The following is a 23,115-nucleotide window of genomic DNA, read 5'->3' as shown; positions in this document are numbered from 1 at the left end:
CAGAGTTTATCAACAGTCTTCGTTCTTCTCCATCCGCTCGGTCTTTTTACATTTCCCCTGCATGTTACGTGCTTGCGTTCTAAACTTTACTCACTTCGGCCACTGCATAAATCGGAGTGCACAGAATCTGAAACGGGCACTTTTCCACCACCTCGGGCAAGGTTCCAAACGAGTTGAGACAATATGCATCCTGTTGCCTACCACTGCCTAATTACTCCATTTGCTCACTCTGTCAAACACTCAAACGGACGTCCAGGAGTGACGACTTAACAAAACGAGTCTCGTTAATAACCATCTCGTTAAACCTGAGTGTAAAATTGGATCCGACTCACTGAACTCAAAGCAAAATGTCTTGATTTTGAAGTCCTGAATGCGTGGTATCTGCGTGGCGCTTCGCTCCATTTGCCTCTCCGACGTCTACTTTCAACATTGTCCTGACTCTAAAAAGCAGCAGCCTGTCTCAAACCAGTTTCCTGAAATATCCCACATTGCTGGCAAGCCCGAAAAGGTGAAGTGAGCATCATCGTTCCGTCCTGTTGGCGCCGGTGTGTAAATATCTTTGCGACTCTTCTTCCACTCGACCGCCGTCATTAACTCATTACTCTGGAGTCTTTCCTGCCACAGACGAGACTCGTTCAAACTGCCAGCAGGTTTAAACGGCTGCACTAAACACAGACATGGATTAAACAGCGTGACCGTGCACGTGAATAGAGGGGTTAAATGTGACCACGTACTGTGGGAAAGGTGTTTCAGGTGGTGTGGCAGCACGAGATAAGCTGCTCCAAAGAGCGAGCTCAAACAGATTAATGTGACAGAGGGGTGAACTGAAGCGCCTGCTGTAAACCAGTACCATTGTTTGCCAACTTGTTTCGCAACTTTTGGTGTAGGAGTGAGTCTAGAGTGACTCAGTGAAGCCGTCCACTCCTTCACGGTTCCACTTTATCGGGATCCAACAACCTTCCATCAAGATTTAGCAGACGGTTCTTCCAGGATCAGCTGGTTTACCGTAGTTTGTCATCTACAGACACGTCCGCAGCTCATGATGTAAAAATTTAGAGAAAGAAAGAAAGAGCGAGCCGAGATGAAGGGAAACACGAGTTAAAGGGAGGCTGGGAGCAGCACAAAGACCGAACGCACAGCAGCAACCAGCCGTGGGGATTTGAGAGGCGAAACATTCCAAACAAGGCCCCCAATCAACGGTGTTTTTGCAGTGTTTTCATTACTGCACTTGAAAGTAGGACCGTCTCTACAGGGACACGCGGCACTGGCTCCACAGTGGACGTCCCGACATCTGTCAAAGCCATCGGCTCACACGGCCGCTGAAGGAGGCTGGAGCCACCGAGGGAGGCTGGAGCCACCGAGGGAGGCTGGAGCCACTGAGGGAGGCTGGAGCCACTGAGGGAGGCTGAAGGAGGCTGGAGCCACTGAGGGAGGCTGGAGCCACTGAAGGAGGCTGGAGCCACTGAAGGAGGCTGGAGCCACTGAGGGAGGCTGGAGCCACTGAAGGAGGCTGGAGCCACCGAGGGAGGCTGAGGAGGCTGGAGCCACCGAGGGAGGCTGGAGCCGCCGAGGGAGGCTGGAGCCGCCGAGGGAGGCTGGAGCCGCCGAGGGAGGCTGGAGCCACCGAGGAGGCTGGAGCCGCCGAAGGAGGCTGGAGCCACTGAGGGAGGCTGGAGCCGCTGAGGGAGGCTGGAGCCGCCGAGGGAGGCTGGAGCCACCGAAGGAGGCTGGAGCCACCGAGGAGGCTGGAGCCACTGAAGAGCGCCGCATCAAAGATGTATGAAGACGCAGCTCAAGTAAAGCGGCTTACAAAACACGCTTCAACATAATCAAATATTTACCGCACACAATCTATACAGTGTATCCGCACAACGTATGTGAATGAAGGAGCCGAGAGGCCCTCGGGAGGGGGGCACATCATCATGGATGAATAGAAAGATTCTGGTTCAACAGATTTAGTTTCCATTCAGGTCTGGGCGAAGTGTAAACTGCACATAGAAGTAACACGGAGGGAAATGTGTAAATATTGCAGTACTGTTCTTAAGACTGCTGAGGGGGATTATGAGAATAAAGGAAGTGTTTTGTTTCTCAATAATAAATTCATGCCTGATCCTAAGGCTGCCTATGCGTATCCATTCCACCACCCATATCATCTCTGATGTATTATACCTTCTATATTAGAATTCATTTCTTTTCGCCGCGTTTTCATCTGCAAATATTAGTCGATTCGCAACAAAAATAATTGCTTTTTTCAAAATTAATGAAGTCATGAAAGGTTATTTGAATTTTTCATGTGGGTGTGCTTGCTAGCGTTTAAAATAAAAAAATCCCTGAAGCTTTTTTCTTATCTTTGTGGCATTTGAGCTTAAAAAAAAGTCTGCTGCAGAGAGAGAAGCTCCACCAATCTGGGCTCCATCTGTAATGAGACGACACCGAGACCCGACGCATCTTGTTTCTGTTGGCGTGTCTGGATGCAAACCACCGTGAGACAGGAGCACCTATGCATCATTGTCCAAGTCGTGCATCCAAAGTGTTTTCTGAACTGAAATCTCCCATCGTCACTGGGCCAATGATAGCGGAGAAAATGGTTTTCCAACAAATGCCCCCATTTCCTGACAGTTAATTGGCTTAATCCCCAGAGATTAATTAAAGATTCCATACATCTAATGACTGATGCTGCAGTAAAATCCATGATGAAACCGACATATCTGATGCGGGTGTGATGCCACGATGTTAGCATATGTATCAGGCGTCTGTATTATAATAACTAATATTTAAGAAGAACAGCAAAAGTGAAGTGTAAATTAGCATCACATGATGATTTTATGGTACTCCTCACAGGGAAATTTAACTTGCAGTAGCCTTGAAAATATACTAAAAAAATAAAAAAATAAAAAAATAAAAAAAATCAACCAATCGTGGACAGAGAAGATTAGAAGCCGCCAACACTTCTTCAAATACTGAGAAGTCTCTGGGCCGGATTAAAGCTGAAGCTAGCACGCACTTCCCTGGTCACAAGCTCCTCATGGAGTCGTTTCATTGCTCTCGCACAGATCTTAACAATCCCTCCTTTTGCTCTTTAATGTGGCGCTAAAGAGAATATTAAAACGGCTTCATAAAAGAGTGGAACTTGGATGGCAGACCCAGATCAGGGGGTGCAGCCGGGCCACCTCCCTCACATGTAATGAAGCCAGTTACAGGCGCAGATGCAGGAACAGCTGGTTTATTAACGACAGCGAGCGTTCAAGGCAGGAAGTGACACGTTTCTTGGAACTATTTTATGGTGAAGAGTACTAAAGAAGTGATTCATCAATTTCTTATCAACCTTTTGTAACACCTCTCATTTCACATCTGAAGACGAGAAATTCCTCATATTTTTGACAAAATTTGCACAAAAAAATAGCAATAATGTTAAACATGCAGCACTGCAAGGTTAAAGAGACAGAGCCACATCCTGAGTAAAGGAACTTAAAGGATCTTCGTAGAAGAGCTGAGAGCCTAAAGCCACAGACGGAAAGACACAATGCTTCAAAACAGCAGTGACCTAAAAATAAAAAGGAACCTTTCAAGCCTTTTCCCAGCGGCGGAGTGCTGCAGATCAAATGGAATAAAAAAAAAAGAGGCTGATTTATGGTAGGAACTGTTACAGTTTTTAAATGAAGACTTTAATAATGTGGCCATTTGATCAGTGTCACAGATTACACGAATGATTTGTAGGGTTGACAATATTTCATCCCTCATTATCAAAGCATTTCTTTTTTAGGAACAGCAATCACTCTGATCCCCTTTCACTATTCCCAATTCAAGGCTCGGAATACTGAGGAGGAACAAATGAATCGGACATTAATTATAAGGTCGAACAAGGTTCCTTCACCTCACTAGAATGTTGAAGGCATGTTAAGGTTACAGGGTGTGGATGCACCAGAAATGTCACCAAGGCTGTAAAACCTGCAGAGGTGTTGCTTTTACTCATTCCAGCAGCCGGATGAACCAGCAGGGCTCAACCTCAGCCACACTACGCTAACACAAATACAGCACAAACCAAAACGTTCTGTAATTAATATTCTGACCTTCTAAATCTTCAGATCTCACGATCAGATGGAGCACAGATGGACTCACTTCCTACCTTCTTGGAACAAAATAAACACATTCTAATATGAATATGCATGGGCTGTTTTAAATGTCGAAAACAGCTTTTCCTCCCCTTGTTCCTTTTTTCGGTGACTTATCTGGTTGATAAACGCTCACATTGGGCTCTGGATTATTGAGTCACAAGGCTCCGTCTCCGGGTCACAGCGGGTTTATCTGATCCCCTTTTTGAGCAGGTTATTACAGAATACCTGTACATGGCACCAATCACAAACATCTGGTGCTGCTTAAGACCATGTTTTACAACTAAAAGGACCCCAGCGCCTCGTGTTCATTCATCCATCATCATTAGTGTGACTGCTTGATTAGATAATGTTTTCCCTAAATGCTAAATGTCAGAACCAGATCATTAAGTTAGTTCCTGTCAATCTTTCCTCCTGGGCGCATCAATCGCTTGTTTTTGAGGACCGTTTCCACAGATGTGCGCACACACTCTGGCCATAGATAGTTTAAAGATTTAAAGATTACTCGTTAGTGTGCGTGCTGTGATTCAGGACTCTAACACCCCTCTGGGTCATCGCCACGAAACGCAGGATGCAAAATCACCTTTTCAACAGGTACAAATGTACTTTACTGCAATATCTACATTTATTTCTTTACTAAAACATAAAAAAGGTCAAAGCTCACTGCAGAGGCAATTAATTGTGTCTCGTGAAAGTCTGTCCCCCCCCCCCCCCCACACACACACCTGGACAGCCAGTCTGCTTTCACTTGACTTTAGTGGACGGACTAGAACCGTTTTGACCACAGCCACACACTAGAACTCAGACTATTAATGCTTTTTAACCTCCAGATTAGTCCCAACAGTCGTCTGCTGGCCAAGAGGCCTAAAAGCTACAGCTCCACTGAAGCAGCGCTTTCCTCCACCAACGTCCTGAGATGGGGGGGGGGAATTCTTAAATGTTGCAGAGCAAAACCAGAGAGAAACATGAGAACAGCACAGGGAAAATATTTATCTGGAGCATCACCCAACTACTTCATGCATGGTAGAAGGATGGAAACGTATTTTAGGTCAATTCAACACCTACAGATTTATGATTTTTCATTTGGGCTCGAGACAAAAAGGCAGATGATTGTAGATCCTTCAGATACAGGCAGACAGCGACGGTATCCGTAGCAATCTGATACACACACTGCAAGATGAAACGTTCTGCTGGGAGACCGTTTGAGTGCAAGCAATTACAATTTTGGCCTTGAGTTTTAGGGGGAAAAAAAAAAACCACAATATCTGTATTTGTTGATCCTGTTGTATTAATCTTCAAATATTCTAGATAGTGTGATTTTCACAGAGGTAAATAATGTGCTGGGTGTTGTGTACAAGACTCATTTCATAATCCAGGTCAGGCAGGTTTCACCATCCAAAACAGATCAATTAAATATTTCATCACTGCTCTCATGTTATCTCCACGCTGCTCACACACAAAACACCACACAAAGTGTTTCCCCCTTACTGAACATGCGTAACAATAGTTCCTCAGCTGGTCAATATCTTCTACCTCTAGAGATCAAGCCGTTAAAGCAGCGCTACAGCACAGTTGTGTGTGGTGTTGACAACAGCTACACAACACTGACGAGGGAATTATTATTACTGTCAGCGGAATACGCAGCAGCTTCTTCAGTTTAATGTGTTTAAATATGTGGCGGCCACGTCACAGTAGCACACAAAAGAAAAGAGAATAAGCAAAACCTTTGATCTAACCTAACCTTTAGTCTTTGATGTATGAAAGGCACATTTTCTATAACTGCAGGAACATTCTTGAGTTTAAAACATGCCTGGGTTTATTTTTTTACTATTAAAATCATCCGTTTCACATTAAAACTCCTGCAAAATAAATAAGCAAATAAGCGTAGAACTTACATGTCCATTATTGATGAACCCATGTTTGGCGGCAACTTGGTCGGCGACCTCCGGCCCTCCGGGTATGTGGACAGCCCACGTATTTGTGTAGAGCTTTTGCCCCACCACTGGTCCCAGCCCAGAAAACAGCAAGACCAGCAGAGGCCCAAGTAGGAGCTCCGGGAGCCTGAGCTTGTGGCCAGAAGCCATGAGTTTCTCCTAGTGCGGCGCAGTCTCCGAGCACGGCGCCTCTCTTACAGGCCGGGGCTGCCCACGGTGCATGCAGGTGCACGGAGAGACAAAGAGAGGGGACGTCACAGCTCACCTGGCGGGGACACAAAAGAACACAGCAGGTGAATACATATCCACAAAAAGAGCCCCGGAGGCTATAAAAAGGTAATAAAAACCACACACGCTTCAGATAATATCAGGGAGGCAAAGACACCTGTTCCACGTCTCAGGATTCGCCCCCTAATAGGGAACAGAAGCCGGAGCTGCCGAACCCTGAGAAGTCAAACAACCCGACGCAGACCTGACCAGAGCGGTTAAATAGACCAGGTGAACCCCAGCCGGGAGGACGCCGGCACCTGATAATCCCGCAGCGCGAGGCCAGGAAGAGCGCTTCCAGTTGAGGTCGGACCCAGAGCAGCAGGTTTTGGCGTTTACGCTCTCTTGGGGCTGCAAAGGAAAAATGGTCGGGTGTAGATCACTGGAGGAATGCGGTTGGAAAGCTAGACTACACCCTGGATGCTCCAGGATTATAGCAGAGCCTCACTATGAGGTAAATAAGCCACTGGTGGGCGGAGCTTGAACACCCCTGGCAGCAGCGGCGGCTGCTGGACGGCTGCGCCCGAGACTGGGACGTTCACACGCCAAGCATCTAAGACGTCCAACAGCAGCTCTGTCTGCCATCATCGGGCACCTTCCCAACAAGCAATTAATAACAGGACAGGTGATACAGAGCTAACAAGAGAGCAAATGCTGAGTGGAGAAAGATGGAGGACGTGAACAGAGGCAGAAGAGCTCGGACGGGGGAGGAACTACTGCCTTCGCCGGGACAATCGCCCCCTAAACTGTTTGAGCCAGACCAGTCAGCTGAGCATTTACCGTTCAGGCCATTATCACGAGTAATTACGGCAAAACAGCTGACTGGGCTGTGGTCGGTACAGTCACTGTTGCACTCATGCAACAAGCGCGGCTTTATATTATTCTACAGCAGCTAATAAAACAACCGCTCTTATTTCATACTGCTAAAGGGATGTACTGGAAATACACTGGAGCACATTATTCCACTAACTGGACCTCAAACGGACATCCGCTTTATCCTCGTTACCCCTGAAAGCTGAAATGTGCCTCGTTTATTGAGCGCTGTGTTTATTTCTCGTCCTAATGTTCACGGAACAAACACGAACAATTTGACAATTTGACGGAGGTTTGTCACAGGGTTAAGACTTTGTTTGGTGTGTGCGCTAATCTACAGGTGGCTGCACCTTTGGGGATCAGGTGGCTTACAGGTCAGAACAGCCACGACTTTATCCGACGGGCAGCTAATCCATTCCAGGCGTTCCAACACGCGATTATTTACTGAGACATTATTAAAAAACGGGGACAACAGCTGAACTTCTAAACAGGGCCGTCGTTTGTAAAGCGGCAGCACGTCAAACGTCTTAAGGAAAACGGTTCATAAATCTGGGTTCAGTCACCTCCAAATCCCTCGACTGCCTTTTTAATTCCCTCAACCTGCCAAATTAAGCCTATTTTACCAACGCATAAATGCCAGGCTAAATCACGCGCAAGGATGCACACCCAATATTAATGACATGCTCACTTTCTGAGGCCTTCAGAATAATTAAATATACCCGATAAAAGAAAACAAGCTAAAGTAAATAGAAGAGAGCTCACCCGGGCTGGTGCTGCGTCTGCCGATGCAGGCAAAGAGTTTCAACATGTGTCTGACTTTCAGAGAGACGCTGACGCTGACGTCGGAGCGTTTGACTCATGTCAGAGGGAAAACCCACAAATGAGTGACCCCCTGCCCCCCCCCCTCGCTGTTTTAAAGAGACAAAGGGAAGCCAAACGTGACGCCGTGAGCGACCCCTTGTTGCCACGGTAAACGCCACCATATGTCACGCAGAGATAAGAGGTTAGACGATGAAAAAAAAAAAAGAGGGTTGATCGTCAAGTGTCATTAAACCTGAAGGATAACACCAGCTGTATTACCCAGCCCAGTTTGTTTACACTTTATTAGTTGAGCTTTCACATTTTCATTATACAGAAATAAAAGCAGAGTCATTTCCTGTCCAACAGCCTCTTTTACCTCTGGCGCTCATTAAATTCCCGTCTCAGTACAGGATGGTTTAAAAGAGCCGGTGTCACTGATTAAAAGGTGTGTTTCTGTGATACACTGCAGACGGAGAATAATTAAATAGGCCAAGAGAACAAAAGCCACGACGGAGCAGCTGCAGAGTTCTTCACCAACTCACCAGTGGAATCACAAATGTTGCATCCACGTCCTCTAAATCCCATCGCTACAACCTTCGATGCCAAAGGCGTCAGATATCTATAATAACTACACCGTCTTCCCCATAAAAACACCAAACACGTGCACGTTTGCACCGACAAACAAGCCAGCGTTTAACCAGCGTCCTCCACCATGAGCAGTTTATACATTTAAATAATTGGTTGGAGGTTTAATGAAGTGACCTGCTGTTGCCCCAATTAGTTGCCATGCTCATCCCAGGACATTTGGTTAAATGGTTTTGCTCGGCCATGGTTAAGTGTCTGAATACATGAATAGGAGACTTTGGGTTTTCCTGCAGGGCAAAAAACAAACGTGCGTGAATTACATGGAGAAATTTCCATATTTTGGGGTGGGGGGGGGGGGGTGGTAATAATGAGTACAGGACAGACATTCTACTGCAGGCGGGACGCCTCCAGTGGTCTGAAACCCATTTATTTGTACATGATAACAGAACTGACCCTGATTTGCATGGAGACGTGCACGCAGAGCCCAGATGGCAGGGAGGCCCAAACACTCCGATTAGAACCACATCAGCACTTGTGCAGCTTAATAATTAGTGCTGTGCTCACATGGTAAAGTTCGAACCCAAAAGGAACGCCACGGTGCTGGGACGTTCTAGGGATTTGCACCTCCAATAAAGGGAACAGGGAACTGTCTGGAAGCTGCAGAACTTTACGGTCGCGCTTCAGGAACGAGCACAGAAACTTTTTGTTCCCCGGGCCTGCGGGTTCTTTTATGCTGGAGCAGAAGCTAAGAGGTTTAAGTCCGTCAGCTGATACGAAACCACTCACCTCCGTCGAGTCGGTCTCAACAACTCGGAGCCATAATTTGTCCCGATGGGTCGGGCCGAGTCGATCCGCGGAGGCTCCCCGAGCTTGACAAATATGTCTGAAAGTGTCGGCGGCGATCCTCGCAAACTCGACACCGCCGGAGGCTGACCTGCTCCGTCCCACAGGTGCCTCCCTCTTTCCTGCCTCTCTCCCGGAGCCTACGGAAACATTCCTAGCGTCCACGTCTGACCAACTCTTTAGGCGGAGACCGACACCGAGGACCGGGGCTTCTCGCAAGGGGAGACCGCAGGAATCGGACGCGGCGCATTCGACGTCACCTCGGCGTGTGTGCGAGCGAGACCCCGCTCGGGAGGAGAACCCCCCCCCCCGGATTGACAGGCACCGAGAACGACGAGCCGACACGTCGCGCTGGACCGCGCCGGAGCCCCGGTGGGGAGCGTCGCCCACCACGCAGCCAGAACAAGTAGAGAAAAAAAGACAGTAAAGTTAAAAGCGGCTCAACTTACCAGCTTCCTGTTACATCCTGCTCGACCCAGCGTGTTGTTGTCGCTCACCGCGGGGTTAGAACCGACGACAGCACGGCCAGGCGCCTGAAAATTTGATGTAGGGGAATTGCTGGATATAAATAGTCATGATACCCCTCTGGTGTACCGCTGAGTGGTCCGTACAAGCCCCAGGAAATACGTCACAGCCGTGGACGAGGTGGGCAGGCTAGAGCCACGCCTCCTCCCAGCGCAGCGGCGCCACTGGAGCGCCACCTACCGGCGCCCCGCGGCATGACACCAGCAGCAAACATATAATTATGAGCGTCTGCCAACAAAACGTCATCTTGATCGAAACCATTGCTGCCTAATGCACAGACACATTAGTTGACCATATTTCCGAGGCCGACATCAATCTGTTTTGAGGTCCTCGGCCAAAAGTTTGGACCCTGGACCATATATTACCTCTGATATGTAAACCAGAGTTACCTCCTAAGCCAGCTTTCCTGATGCTACTGAAACGGCTGAATCTCTCTTTCTGGGAGGCATCGTTGGAGAGAATGCTGGCTAAATCACTAGGAAAGCTGCTTCTACTCTTCTCCACCCTGGCCACCCAAAGGGTGGGGTGTTCAATAAGCATTCACATGTATTCCTCATTCATGCCCTCCAACTCCCCCAAAACTCATTTCCGGCAAGTCTGTCCTGCAAACTCATAAAATATTCACCAAAGTGTCATTTATGATTGTTTGTTTAGCAGAAAAGGGAAGAAATATTGGAATTCTAGCCATTCCTCCTACATTCTAATGAAATTTTCTACAGTTTTTTTTTCAGCAGGAAAGCAAATTCTGGTTTATTATTACTTTTTATCAACACGACTTACAGGGAAACACAATAAAATATCAGCTACATATATGCAGGTGGATTTTTCTTTTAATTTTCTATCACAGAAAACAAACTGAGCAGTCTCAGTTTTGACTAGAGGCGCTATTCCAGTGGAAAAACACTCATAAATATATAAGTGAGTTTTATTGAGTGAAACATACAACCGTAAAAGACAAAATTTGTGAGTATATTTGAGAGAAAATATCCAGACCAGTGGAGGACATCATTTATATCAATTGATTACAACCAGTATTTTAGAATAATATCAGATTATCTTTAAATTGAGTTTATAAATCACATTCTATAAATGTTTCTATTCCACACACCACAACGCTCCTAAAAACCGCTTGTTTTATACGTCACACTACACCTAGTTCTATTCTTATATCGCTCATATACCGACATTCAGGGGGAGCAGAACAGATGCAAATATTTACTAAAGTCCAAATACGACATTACCAGAGGAGATTAACTTGTTTCCGGGCTTCTAAACCATGTGCCATAGACAGAGGCACACGGCCAGCGAATGCACAGGGAAACATTCTGCAATCAGCAGAGCAGCAGCCGAGTTCCTCCCTGGAGGGGTTGGAGGGGGGGGGGGCAGACAAGAGTGTGTTTACTTGAACACTGCACATGAAAAGCACAACTTCAAATGAAAAACACTCCCCTTTCCCCCCAGTATATGTTGCATATGAACACAGGGAAGGATGCTGGTTGCAGATTTTCAGTGGGCACACCTCTGAGCTCCAGCAGGACGTCTCCCTCATATCTGGCTCGCTGGACGGCCAGTTTCTGTTCAGCGTCCAGCTCTGCCCACTGCTCCTCGGTGACCGCCCACGCCTGCTCCACGCTAAACCACGATAGCTGCAAGGCACTAAAAACCACCTGTCACCGCATAATGCATTACACAATAGAGATGAGTTACAACAGAGGAAATAATCACGTTGTTTTATTACACCTTTGATGCCTATTTGCATGTTTATTATAAAGTGTTTGGAAATCAATGAACTAATAGGCACACCTAGTATCCAACAATGGAAAATGCTCCTGAAATATCAATAATAGTGTTGTAAATGTCTCAGTAAGCCCTGTTATTGTGGCAATAAAACAACACTAAGACTGAAACCACTAAATGAAACTCAGCCATTACAACATATTTTTATGTGTTTCCATTTCTTCTGACGCTAAGCAGATGCTAATATGTATAAAAAATGTATAACTGAAGAATGAATTAATGAATAGCACAACCAGAAGGACTGACTCACTGCCATCTTTTTCGGTATCATCAGAGCCAGGGCTTCAGGAACGATCCCCTCCAGCTGTTCTTGCACCAGAGCCGACAGAACCAAATCCTCCAGGCCCCCTGGGCCAGACACAAGGACATTATTACTACTTCCCCAAATTCAAAAACCCTCCCCCTCTTTTTAATCGAACACGCGAATAAACCTCACAGCTTCGAGGATACCGTGTTTTTCTGTACCTGCCAGCGTCCCAATTTCAGTGAAAGCTTCTGGTCCCCAAGTGCTGACCGGACCGAAGGCCTCGGGTCTGAACAAACAGCTCGTGATTGCCTCCATCTGGTGTTCTGTGCAGGGCAGCGAGGTTTCCCGCAGGAAGGGCACCGCCATGCTGCCGTTTCAGGGGGAAAAAAGGAAAAGCCTAAATCTTCTGCAACGTTAAAGTCCTGCAGTTGTGCAGAGCAACAACAACTGTTGAAAAAAAACCCTGAAACTACAGAGAAACAACAAGAAAATGAGGCAAACGCAGCTGTTTGTCCGACCTGAGGTTGTGGGCGCTCAGTCTTCTAATCTCGGAGGGATACAGACCACAGATCAGACGGCCAAATGTTGCCAGATCAACAGCTGTTAATTGTTCCACTTTCAGCTTGCGTTTCCGCAGCACGGCAGAAACCACTGCTCTCATCTGGGAGAGGAAACACGAACGTGCGCTGACTGATGCTCGTCTGCAGGACGTCGCCATTGAAATCGCACCTTTCTGAGGCTCCAGTCCGTCAGGGTCCCCAGGTGTGCCAACACTGCCGGGTTAGTGGAGCTGATGTCGTGAAGCTCTCGTTCGCTCATCTCTGTCACCAGAGAGCCCAGGGACAACAGCTGGTCGGCCCTCAGCTGCCTCACGGGACCGAAGGCCTGGAATAACCACAGAAGCAGAACGACATCCTGACTTTGCAATCAAAGAAATATTTTTACAGCAATCCATGAAGATGCCCGCATGAAACGTGGGTGTCGAGGCAAAGACGAAGTGCTCCGGGGCTCATGGTAGGGAGCCCTCCACTGACCTGCCTGAGTTTTACCCACAATGCTCGGCGCTGCTCAGCGCTCAGCGACGCGTCTTGAGCAAACACCTCCACGCACTGCTTCAGATCGTCCTGGGACATGCGGCTGAGCTGCGCGGATGTCCAAGCAGAAGGAAACGTCCCTCTGATGTCAGCACAGCTCGGCACCGGCGCTGCCCACACACACCACAAAGGGAAGAGACAAACTGAACACAGAGAGGAGACACACAACTAGACAACACTGGAGGTCACGTCGGACCTCTGGCCCTCCTGCTCGGAGCGTTGACGATCCCTCGAAGGAGGCTCTGAGTCTGCTGCCTCAGAAGCTGCTGGTCCACACACTGATTGACACAAGCCTTGCCCACCCCGCCGTCCTCCCACTGCCTCTGTCCCAACAGCACCAGCTCCACGGTGTCCTTATTCAGCACCATCTGCCCAGAAGAAAACAGCACGGACGAGCGCTTCAAATGCAACCAAACCGATATTATATGCTGCATATTTTGATGCGCACCAGTGGGATGGAGTCAATGTGCTTGGTTGAGAGAGACAGCACCAGCCTGCCCAAATGTTCCACATCCCCAACCTGCCATTTAGAGGGCTCCCTGGAGAATAAGTGCAATAGCGATAGCATCGGTGCAATCAAGGGCTGTTCATGACCTTTCATTCATGTTGGTTCTGGTTTCGGGGCCTGATCATTTGGTGTTGAGCGTCACGTGGCTGAGGACATCCGCATGGAGCTACTTTTGACTTTTATTTAGATGAAAGTGCCAACAAACATTCAAGAACATAAGAAAATAATTTTTTTTCTTTTTTTATTCCACTGTAGATGTAGAGAAGATTTTTAACGAAAGTTTAAAGACTGAAATTTGCATCTTCTCTGTGTGTCTGTAGGGATTCCTGCAGCTTCTTCCGTGCAAGTCGAGTACGTTTTTTGATGACTAAGCTAATTAGATACTATAAATTGCCCAGAAGTATAAATATTAATGTACCAGGACAGAAGCTTTTGCGGAGCCAATCAACTAATTGAAACTAAACTTATTTACTCAACATAGTTACGTAAAAATAGTGTTTTTCTCTAGCCCATTGTGTTCTTTTACCCAAGCAGGTCCTCATGAGTCAGTAAGGAAGTGATGCCTCTCAGAGCTTCTTTAGGTAGGCAGAAACTTCTCATCTCCTCCAGCCGCAGAGCCAGAGCTCCTCTGTCCACCAGAGCTAAGCTGCCCTGGTCCAAGAAAGGCAACAGAGGTCCCAGGGCATCCAGAGCAGGGCCATCTATCTGCCCCTCAGCTTGAGAAGAGCCCTGCGGAGCAGCAGATACGTATAAGCAGGGGAACTGGGATTAAAGAGAATTCACACCAGTTTCATTTCAGTTCTGTAGCAATCTGGGGAGAAGATAAAGCAGATATGAATCACACAGTTATCTAAAATTCCTTCATTCTTTCAGTTCTCTGTTCTCTGCGGCGAAAATATCAACTCCAGTGCACAAAATAGCATTAAACCCTGTACCAACCAGTCTGGTAATGACTTTCTCTGCTAAATTTGTCTGCTTGTAACGTGGAAGTTTGAGGAAATCAGTGAGGTGCGTCTGAATGTGGTCCAGAATGGCACTGAAGGACGAGTTGGACAGGTCCTCCAACATCGTCACGCTGTAAAAGAAGCAGAGGCGTAAATATTGTCGTCGTATCACTCTTAATATAGCGTGAAGCCAAAGCTACTTACGGTAAAGTCGCAGCAAAGCCAGGGCTCAGAAGGCTGAGGTCAATTTCTGAGTGTTTCTTCAATTCATCAATGATGCATTTTCGCTGGTGAGACAGCCAAAACGCGTCTGAACTTCATAAGCTCTTTTTATTTGCTTCAGAGAATCAGAGTGGTGCTGAAGTATTCATCTCTCACCAGAGCGGGCCTCCTGGATCCAGGCAGCTCAGTAACAAACTGAAGCAGCGCCGCAAAATCTGTCTCGTTGGACCGAAGATTCAGAAACTCACAACTCATTCCACCGGCTATATGACCCAGATCCCTGCGAAAAAGAGGTTCTCCTTTAAAAGTTACTGTGACCCTTTTGGTTTCCTCTTAAATTTTTATATCCAGAGTTCTGGTTCAAATCAACCAACCTCACTGTCCTACTGGTGATATTTTCAGATTTGTGGATCATTCTGAACAAAAGCTGAGCCTGTTTAAAGAAACAAGCAACAACAAGACAAACAGCCATTATATTTCTGTATTTCCTACAGTTCTTCTCCACACACAGATGCTATCATAATCTAATTATTTGCTTCAGAAAAACACATTTCCAATGATTGATGACATCTTTTACTCATGTTTGGCATCACACAGGTAACCACAGATATGTTCAAAAGCAATTACAGCATCCTTTTTGCAGCAACGTCACTTTCAGTTTAAAAACAGAAACCAGATGTGGCAGTTTTATTACCTATGATTTAGGCCCTCCAATTCCTTATACAACTGACTTTTAATAGAATCATTTCTCTGAAAGGTAATAGATCCACATATATTCTTGTATTATGTCATATATTTCAGCATAGTTAATTACCGAAAATTGATTTTGTGCTTCGAGGCCAAGATGTGGAGTGAAACTCACACTTGGCTGTGACTAAAATCCCTTTAAGCTGCAGCTGCTATTATTAATTTATGCTACGCTCAGCCGCACCATTGTAGCACTTCTAAGCTAATTAGTTTGATGGTGGCGGATGCATATGAAGTACTAATATCCTTAAAGGCTCATGTGAAGCCTAACCAACGAGCCGCAGACTAATGGGAGTGAAATCTGAAGCTTGTAACAGATTATTCTTTACAGAACACTCCACCATCTGTTTTCAGGTGAATGCTACTTCAAACAGCATGAAGGTAAAGGTTGTACACACACCTGCTGTGGTGACCAGAGTATGTTTCCAATCAGTCTTATCTTCCCCAGCATTGTTTCCCCATCAAGGATCTCTGTCAGTGTCTTCAGAGGCACAAATGGTAGCAGACACTTTACCTCCTGAGTGATGTTCTGCAGGTTCCTGTGGAGAACCTGCTGACGTACAACAGAAATGTCAGGCAGGTCTATCTCATCTGGTGGTCTAATGAAATCAGGGAGAGCATTCATCCATTTACTGTCATCAGAATTTTTAGATTGTAACCCAAAAGGAAAGGCAAATTATGATAAAATGAGGGTGATTGGAAGGTTGAAAAAAAAAAAGAGAAAGTTATGCCTTGAACCCAGGAGGCATCATCTCCTGTGTTGCATCGAATAACCAGGATCTCTGACCAGGCTTAAGATCAGTTATCAGTGTTCTCCAGCACTGGCAGAGGGCATCTTCACTGATCCCAGACCAGTGGAGGTCTGCGATCACATCAGGGGACAGGCCAGAGTGCAACGGCATCAGTTTGCACAGTTTGTCCACAGTGAGCTGAGAGGAGAGAAACTGCCATCAGGTTTATGGAAATGGAGGGAAAAGGTTTGAGAAAATGTGTACTTACGTTGGTTTCTTTAGATATCTTGGATAGGATTTGGAAAGCCTGAACACATTTTCAAAATGACAAGCCGAGCAACGCAAACAAATATACTTGTTAAGAACTTTATAGGTTATAGGAGAGTAAACTTCTCCTTTTCTCTGTTAGAAACACTTGAGAGACAAACTCCCTGCTGACCTGTGCTGGTGAATATCTGCGTATTCCTGGCTGAGACAGAAGTTCGAGGAGCAGCTGCGATGGGAGCGAAAGCAAGAACGGTGCCCCTAACTGAGGCAAGAGTCTGCTGAGAGCGGACAAATGCAGAGGCTCCATGGTGCTGAAGTTCTCAACAGTTGGTGCCAACCAAGAGTGCAGCTGTCAGAGAAACACAAGGCTGAGCAGCAGACAGATGGGTGAACGTGCTGATTCTCAGAAGTGTTGGTCAAGGTCCGGCTCACCCTGCCATTCTCACTTATGAAGCCCTCTGACGTGCAGCGAGCGAGCTGTGGCAACAGAGCAGCAGAGAGAGCTGCGTCCTGAAGGTATGAGCCCAGGTCCTGTGGCTCCAGGTAACATGCCAGAATTCCCATCCTGCAAAAAACAGGTTGAAATGGGACATGGTGGGAAACAAGAACACTTAAGATCATTAAAGCATGACATCAACACAACCTCTTATCATCTGAAGGACAAACTTTTTAGAAATGCAACGATGCAGGACCAAAACCGTGGCCATGAACCATTTTTATTACTTATTTCTGAGAAACGATGGCCAAAAGAATCAAAAACAACGGGGGTGTCAGTCCCACCTCAGTATATTATCTCTGGTGAGATTTGGGCTGTTGAACAGAGTCCGGATCACATGACGCCCCCTTACACCATCCAAACTAGTGTTGCCTAGAAACCCCACCAGAGGAGTGAGCTAAAGGGAGAAAAGTGATACCAGACCAATAAGTTACACTTTTAAATGTTTTTACGATCGGCGCTCATTTGACTAAATGACATCGAACCTGCTGTGATGTCAGTTGTTGAAAATGACTGACGGGGAGGTGAGGCAGCAGCGGGAGGATGGAAGTGAGGAAGTACGGTGGCCAGGTAGGGACATCACCCACCGCGCTGGACTGCAGGAGTCTTTTTACAAAGGCTTTTTTCTGCAGTAACTTCATCCCTGAGCTGTGGTCTCGGATTGCTGTCAACCTGGGGAGTAACAGGAAGGCACCGTGCAGTCCTCTAACCTTTTAAGGTTTTTAAAGATAACAATTCACGGGATCGGTAACTCACACACTGTCGTTGACGATCAGGGAAGCTGGGAAGCTCATGATGTCAGAGACAGACATGAAGGGAATGAACTGAGACAGATCTACGAACAGCTCTGGGGTCACTCGAGGGAACTTGTGGATGAAGGCAGCAGTCATTGTTTCCATGGCCTGCACCTCTTTTTGAGAGGCCTGACGAGCAGAACAAAAGCACATGATAAAACAGTCCGGTCCTCTTCAATAATGCAACACTTTGGCAAAGATTGAAATCAAACAGGAACAACAGAGGAGGGGGTAAAAGCACAAACAGTGGCCCTGAAGGTCGTAACCTTTACCCTACCCCTCACATGACCTGGTCTTTGTCGAAATGACATTTTAAAACAGGCGGCATTTTAGAAATTGGATTATTGTTAAAATGTGTAAAGATTGCCCTATTCTTGCATTTTAATTTGTGATTTTACCAAGTGATAAACTCCAGCACCCCTTGACTCTGATGAGAAATAATAACCATGGATGGATGGATGGATGGATGATGGATGGATGGATGGATGGATGGATGGATGGATGGATGGATGATGGATGGATGGATGGATGGATGGATGGATGGATGCATGCATGGATGGATGATGGATGGATGGATGGATGGATGGATGGATGGATGGATGGATGGATGGATGGATGGATGCGCCGAGCACGAACCTGGCGCGTTTCCACGTGTAGCTGGTCCCAGCTCTGGTGCATATGTGAGAGGAACCTCTTCACAGCATCCTTTTCAGCAGACATCACGAGCGTACGGATGCTGTCCCCGGGCATCCGGAGGTATTCCTGTGGGTGGGGGCAAAACGATTGATCTCACACAAAGTTGATTAGGTTGATTTGCGACATTCCCAATGGGAACACTGGTCAGGCACCTGCAGAAGAACCTTGAGAGCAGAAGAGTTGTCATTCCGCTGGATGAGGTCCCACAAGATCGGCTGATGTGACAGAGGAGAGTGAGTTTCTGTGTGTGTGTGTGTGTGTGTGCCCGTGCGCATACGTGTGGTGTGTATTCTTACACTGAAGCAGCTCAGCAGGTCCTCTTTGACGGTGGCATTCTGCTCTCTGTGGAGGAAGACTCCTACAGTTTGAAGGATGCTCGTGGAGGCTTCTGGCTCCACTTTGGTCCAGGACGTGTTATCAACGAGACTGGAGAGGAGGATGGCCTGACCTAAACCCTGCCTTGCTTCATTTTCACCCTCGTCCAGACCCGACGACAGGCCCACCATGAAGTCCAGGACTCGCAGCACATATCCCAACACTACCAAAAAACCCTCACGCTCGCCTCCCTCCAACCCACAGACGCTGAGCTTGTGTACCGCCTCCACCAGCAGAGGAGCTGGATCCACACACAGCTGTGAGGTGTCAAACTCATAAGGTGCCGGGAGCATGTCAAAGAACCTCCGTAGGAAACAGGTCTTGTCTTCCAATTCTGCTTCCAGGTCAGCACAAAAGGCAGCAGCGTGAGGATGTGTTTCTAACAGCTGACTGTAGAGTGTGGCGTTGAAACAGACATGCTCCCTCAGTCCATGTGTCTGTCCACAGCGTTCCAGCAGGGTGGCGTTGGTGAAATGATGCTCTCCCCACTTCCTGTACTGACAAGCCTCTTCAGCGGCACTAACGAGGGAGGTGTTCTTGACTTTGTAACAGTAAGCTGCGGCCCAGCTGTCCTCTGGCGCAGAATGGTGCGAATCAGGGGAGTCACGTCCACACAATGCTGAGATTAGGACAGAGCTGTTGGGCAGGAAGCAGTGCCTGAAAGTCTGAGCATTGAACAATCCATTCCCCAGATCAGCCAGGCAGTTCTTGTCCAGTCTTGGACTCTCCACGGTTTCTCTTGGCTGTTGCGTGCACAGGTCGTCTATGCTGGTCTGGTTAAATAGGTGGTAGTCCTTGGTCAGGATAGCCTGCACAATTTAAAAGTAGTACCATTAAACTGGAATAGAAGTGAAAAGCACAAACAGCTCCTTTTTTAACAGAAAACTGAGCAATTATGAATCATCTTCTTTTTAAATACGCTCCATGGAAAATCAGAGTCGTTTACCTGATTTGCTCTCTGCAGCCAGAACGAGGAGTTGGAGCATACCGTGTTGTTGAATTCATGAGCGAAGAACTCACTGCAGACATGAACCCAGAGGAAATCCTCCTCGGCAGCAGACAGGTACCAAGCTGCGTCAGAGCAAGTGGTGTGCAGGTCGAGGCCCATCTGGGCCGCTGCTGGATCAATGGACCCATTTTCCCCTTCAAACAGTTTACAGTAGAGGAAGACTGTGAAATTGGACACACCTGTCAGGCCAGGAATGGATTCATTACACGCTGCCTCCAGGATTTCTATGGAGGTGTACTCCAGCTCTTTCTGATGGCTGCTGCTCTCTTGGATTTTCTCTGGTCCTGGCTGGTTGAACTGGGAGAGGTAAGCCGTGGTGTGGTATTCATGAAGGCGTTTCCGCGTGGAGGTTGTTCGCATAGAAGGGGTCATTTTTCTGGACTGTGTTGATGACAGCGCTGGTTTCTGTTGACCTGATCCACTGGAGGGGCAGGTCAGGAATGGGAAGGAGTTGGCGAGGCCCTGGGATGTAACTGCCAAAGCCTGAGCATTCCACGTCACGTTATGTCTTATCCCCCTACGTGTCCGTGGACATCGCAACACGCATGTTAGCCTGTGGATTTTGTTCTGTGATTGAAAAGAAGTCACAACCTAAAATGTCTCACCATAAGATCAGTTGCCTCAGGTCACCTTGACATTAAAGCAGAAATAATAAGAGAAAAGTCAAAGTGAGTGAGTTGGGAGAGAGTGCACGTATCCATGATGAAACACTGCAGCACAGTTAAACACCCAAGATATAACATTAGGGAAAACAGTGAGGGGATAAATGGATTAAGGGAGCTGGAAATGGATGCTTTCCATGGCCAGGATGATTACATTGAATTAAAAATAGCAAAAGTGACTGGCTCTCTGGGATGGTTTCGATCAAATCAGGGGCAGAGCCTCAGTTGTGTGATTGTGTGTATTGATGCAATTGCAGTAACACTGTTTTCAAGTGGAGGTTGATATCTGTTCTACTCACCGACCGAACACCTGCCTTGAGTCCTGGGCTGTGGCACCTCTACCAGACTGCTGATATCATCCAGAAGCACCATGGTGACCCGCGAGGCTTTTTTCTTTAGGCTATCATAGACAGAGCTGCCCACCCGGTGCAGCAGACCCTTCCTCAGCTCGTCTAAGCTCTGCACCAGAGCTAGATTCTTCTGTGCCAAGTGGCCACTTCGCTCTCCCGCACCTGAGCGAAATAAAGCCTGCAGAAGAAAACTTTGCATCAAGTCGGCGTCGTGGTCCGTGGTCACCGTTTCTTGGACAGATCCATTTCCAGAAAACCTCTCCTGCCTGGCAGCATCGGGAGGGAAGCTGAAAGGCTTCAAACGTCCGAACAAGCTCGAGCCCCTGCTGTGTTCGTCTCCTTCCCCAGCCGGATGTAAACTCACCACAGGCTTCCAGTTTCGTGTTTCTAGAAAGCGCAGTAGCGGCTGAAGCCAGCTCACACTGAAAGCACAGTCGACGTCACCTTTAAGAGCACAGATGAAGCCCTGCAGGCCGGCACTGGCCTGGCCATAGGTCCCACTGATCAGGGCCTGGAGCACCACCTCCAGCACAGCACTGACCGTCCTCCAGTTCTCAGATAAGTAAGTCAGGATGGATCTGTGGGGCTGACGCTCAGACAGGCTGATCAGGCCCTGCAGCAGCCCCAGGAACCAGTCCCAATGGGGGCTGCCCCTCAGGGACAAAAACAAGTCCTGTACTTTAACGCTCGGCCGCGGGGGCAGGCGGCTGCCCCACTGATTTAGTCCTTCAGACTGGAGAATGAAATGCAGGAGCTTCTCCCACAGCTGATTCTCCTCGGGCTCAGACGGTGCCTCCTCCAGCTCAGCACCCATCTCTTGCAGATACAGAGAGATGTTGTAGAGGAACCCCGACAGACGGTGCCTGTCGATCCGCTTGCTCAATGAAGGCAAGTTTTTGCTTGGAAGTAGGCCGAATGTTTTCAAGCTCCCCACGATATTTCTCACCCAGGGGTGCACAGGCTGGTCTGCGTTTGCTGGTGGAGGAGCTCTTTGATGACTCCTACCGATTTCTGTCGTCAGCTTTGCGATAATCTCTTTAAAGAGGGCATCCCGCTGGGCTTCTTTCCCACCTGCTGAGAGATTCCCAGCAGACAGCAGCAAGTTAGAACTGTCAGAAGCAAACGACAGCACTCTGCACTCGTGAACGTGCGCTCACCTGTCTTCTCAGAGGATCCCGATCTCAGTAGGACAATACAAACCATAATGCCTGTGAATGTGAGGGTGGCCATCCCCGGCCCTTTCTTCGCCATCTTCATTTCATCCCAGCATTAACAGTGACCCGCTGAGGTGTCACATATTCCAGTTTCTGCACTTTTCCCTCTCTGCACTCTGAGTTTAGGACAGTTTTATCCTGTAATGAGATGGATCTGAGGAGTAAAGTATCTCATCGCAGAGGGGATATTAAAACTTAATGACTTGCTTCCACATCACCTGACTGCTTTCACTGCGTGGTTTCGGCTAATTTGCTTTGCTTGCAAAACTGTGATTTCTTTTATATGGATTTCAATGCACAGAATAGATGAAATACTTTTTATTCGAGAAATCTTAAACTTATGTTTCTGCAGAAGTTTGACAAAAGTTATCAGAGAAGTTAAAGAAGAAAACTTGAAAACTCACCAATGATTAGAATCCATTTATGTCTTGAAAGGACCACGGAGATATTTCCAGCATTTGAAAGTGTCACTCACACACACACAGAGTCAGAGCTACCCCCTTTTCTGAGTGTCACTCTCTGTTTTCAGCATCCCTCGGACTCTCCTCCCCTACCACCTGTGTCCTCTCTCTCTCTCTCTCTCTCTCTCTCTCTCTCTCTCTCTCTCTCGCTCACTCGCTCGCTCGCTCGCTCGCTCTGTAGTTCTGAGGCATGAATCTTTATTTGCTATTATGTCACAGGGCTTCTGTAATGTGATGCACAACCCTGGATGTTTATTATTATCACCATTATAGATGCTGACATTATCACTCTCGTTCTCCTCAGGTCTTCCCTGGTGTACATAAATATCGCTTTTCCAGTTCAGTGTTCTGGAACATCACAGGGATCCAGGAAGGTCACGGCGCTCGGCTGGATGCTCAGACAAGGTGAGAATCTGGATCATGTTAATCACACCCAGATATCATCCCCACGGTGAATCTGTCTGATGGCTCCCACTGACTGGTTCTCTATTGAGCCATCTCTCACTGGGACTCATCTCATGACTCTGTTGGGATATAGTCTTACAGGTGGGGGGGGGGGGTGCCAGCAGGATGGTGCAGGTTGTCACTGGTCAGACACACCGATCCCTCAGTCCGGTATGT

General features: G+C 47.4%; 2 protein-coding genes across 10 annotated transcripts in view; both read right to left on the bottom strand.

Annotated features, from left to right (window-relative positions):
- The window catches only part of furina (furin (paired basic amino acid cleaving enzyme) a), a 44,619-nt gene extending 34,639 nt beyond the window's left edge, over nt 1-9,980 (bottom strand). Inside the window, exons 1-3 of one of the 5 annotated variants that reach the window (XM_057020604.1) lie at nt 9,805-9,950; nt 6,574-6,664; nt 6,008-6,311 (exon numbers count right to left, since the gene is read on the bottom strand). In XM_057020604.1, the coding sequence (XP_056876584.1) occupies nt 6,008-6,196 (189 nt within the window). In that variant the 5' untranslated portion in view covers nt 6,197-6,311; nt 6,574-6,664; nt 9,805-9,950. Of the gene's footprint in view, nt 1-6,007; nt 6,312-6,431; nt 6,457-6,573; nt 6,665-7,888; nt 7,964-9,298; nt 9,756-9,804 lie in introns of those variants that run through there. The other 4 variants (XM_057020579.1, XM_057020589.1, XM_057020596.1 and 1 more) reach the window with 4 other exon arrangements.
- A 712-nt stretch (nt 9,981-10,692) lies between these two features.
- LOC130518135 (stereocilin) lies at nt 10,693-22,561 on the bottom strand. Of its 5 annotated transcripts, none has more exons than XM_057020504.1 (31): nt 22,438-22,525; nt 22,252-22,309; nt 21,977-22,171; nt 20,769-21,893; nt 20,413-20,437; nt 19,745-20,324; nt 18,720-19,607; nt 18,576-18,638; nt 18,364-18,489; nt 17,690-17,856; nt 17,419-17,605; nt 17,218-17,330; nt 16,870-17,002; nt 16,610-16,786; nt 16,439-16,477; nt 16,194-16,368; nt 15,840-15,991; nt 15,067-15,125; nt 14,849-14,972; nt 14,675-14,757; nt 14,466-14,601; nt 14,053-14,255; nt 13,467-13,557; nt 13,215-13,386; nt 12,959-13,128; nt 12,654-12,809; nt 12,443-12,585; nt 12,143-12,291; nt 11,928-12,025; nt 11,400-11,547; nt 10,693-11,238 (listed from the first exon to the last, which is right to left on the bottom strand). In XM_057020504.1, exons 3-31 carry the CDS (start codon nt 22,074-22,076, stop codon nt 11,150-11,152), a joined length of 5,871 nt encoding a protein of 1,956 aa, XP_056876484.1. In that variant the 5' UTR covers nt 22,077-22,171; nt 22,252-22,309; nt 22,438-22,525; the 3' UTR covers nt 10,693-11,149. The 5 variants fall into 5 exon arrangements, 4 of the variants coding, with proteins under 4 accessions (XP_056876484.1, XP_056876503.1, XP_056876493.1 ...); XM_057020523.1 differs by having other exon boundaries at nt 20,769-21,890; XM_057020513.1 differs by lacking the exon at nt 22,252-22,309 and having other exon boundaries at nt 22,438-22,561.
- Nucleotides 22,562-23,115: the final 554 nt, after the last annotated feature.

The sequence above is a fragment of the Takifugu flavidus genome, chromosome 2 (genome assembly GCF_003711565.1).
Source record: "Takifugu flavidus isolate HTHZ2018 chromosome 2, ASM371156v2, whole genome shotgun sequence".
Classification (NCBI taxonomy): Eukaryota; Metazoa; Chordata; class Actinopteri; order Tetraodontiformes; family Tetraodontidae; genus Takifugu; species Takifugu flavidus.
The sequence above is the reverse complement of the archived record's forward strand: the minus strand, read 5'-3'. Positions and strand labels throughout refer to the sequence as shown.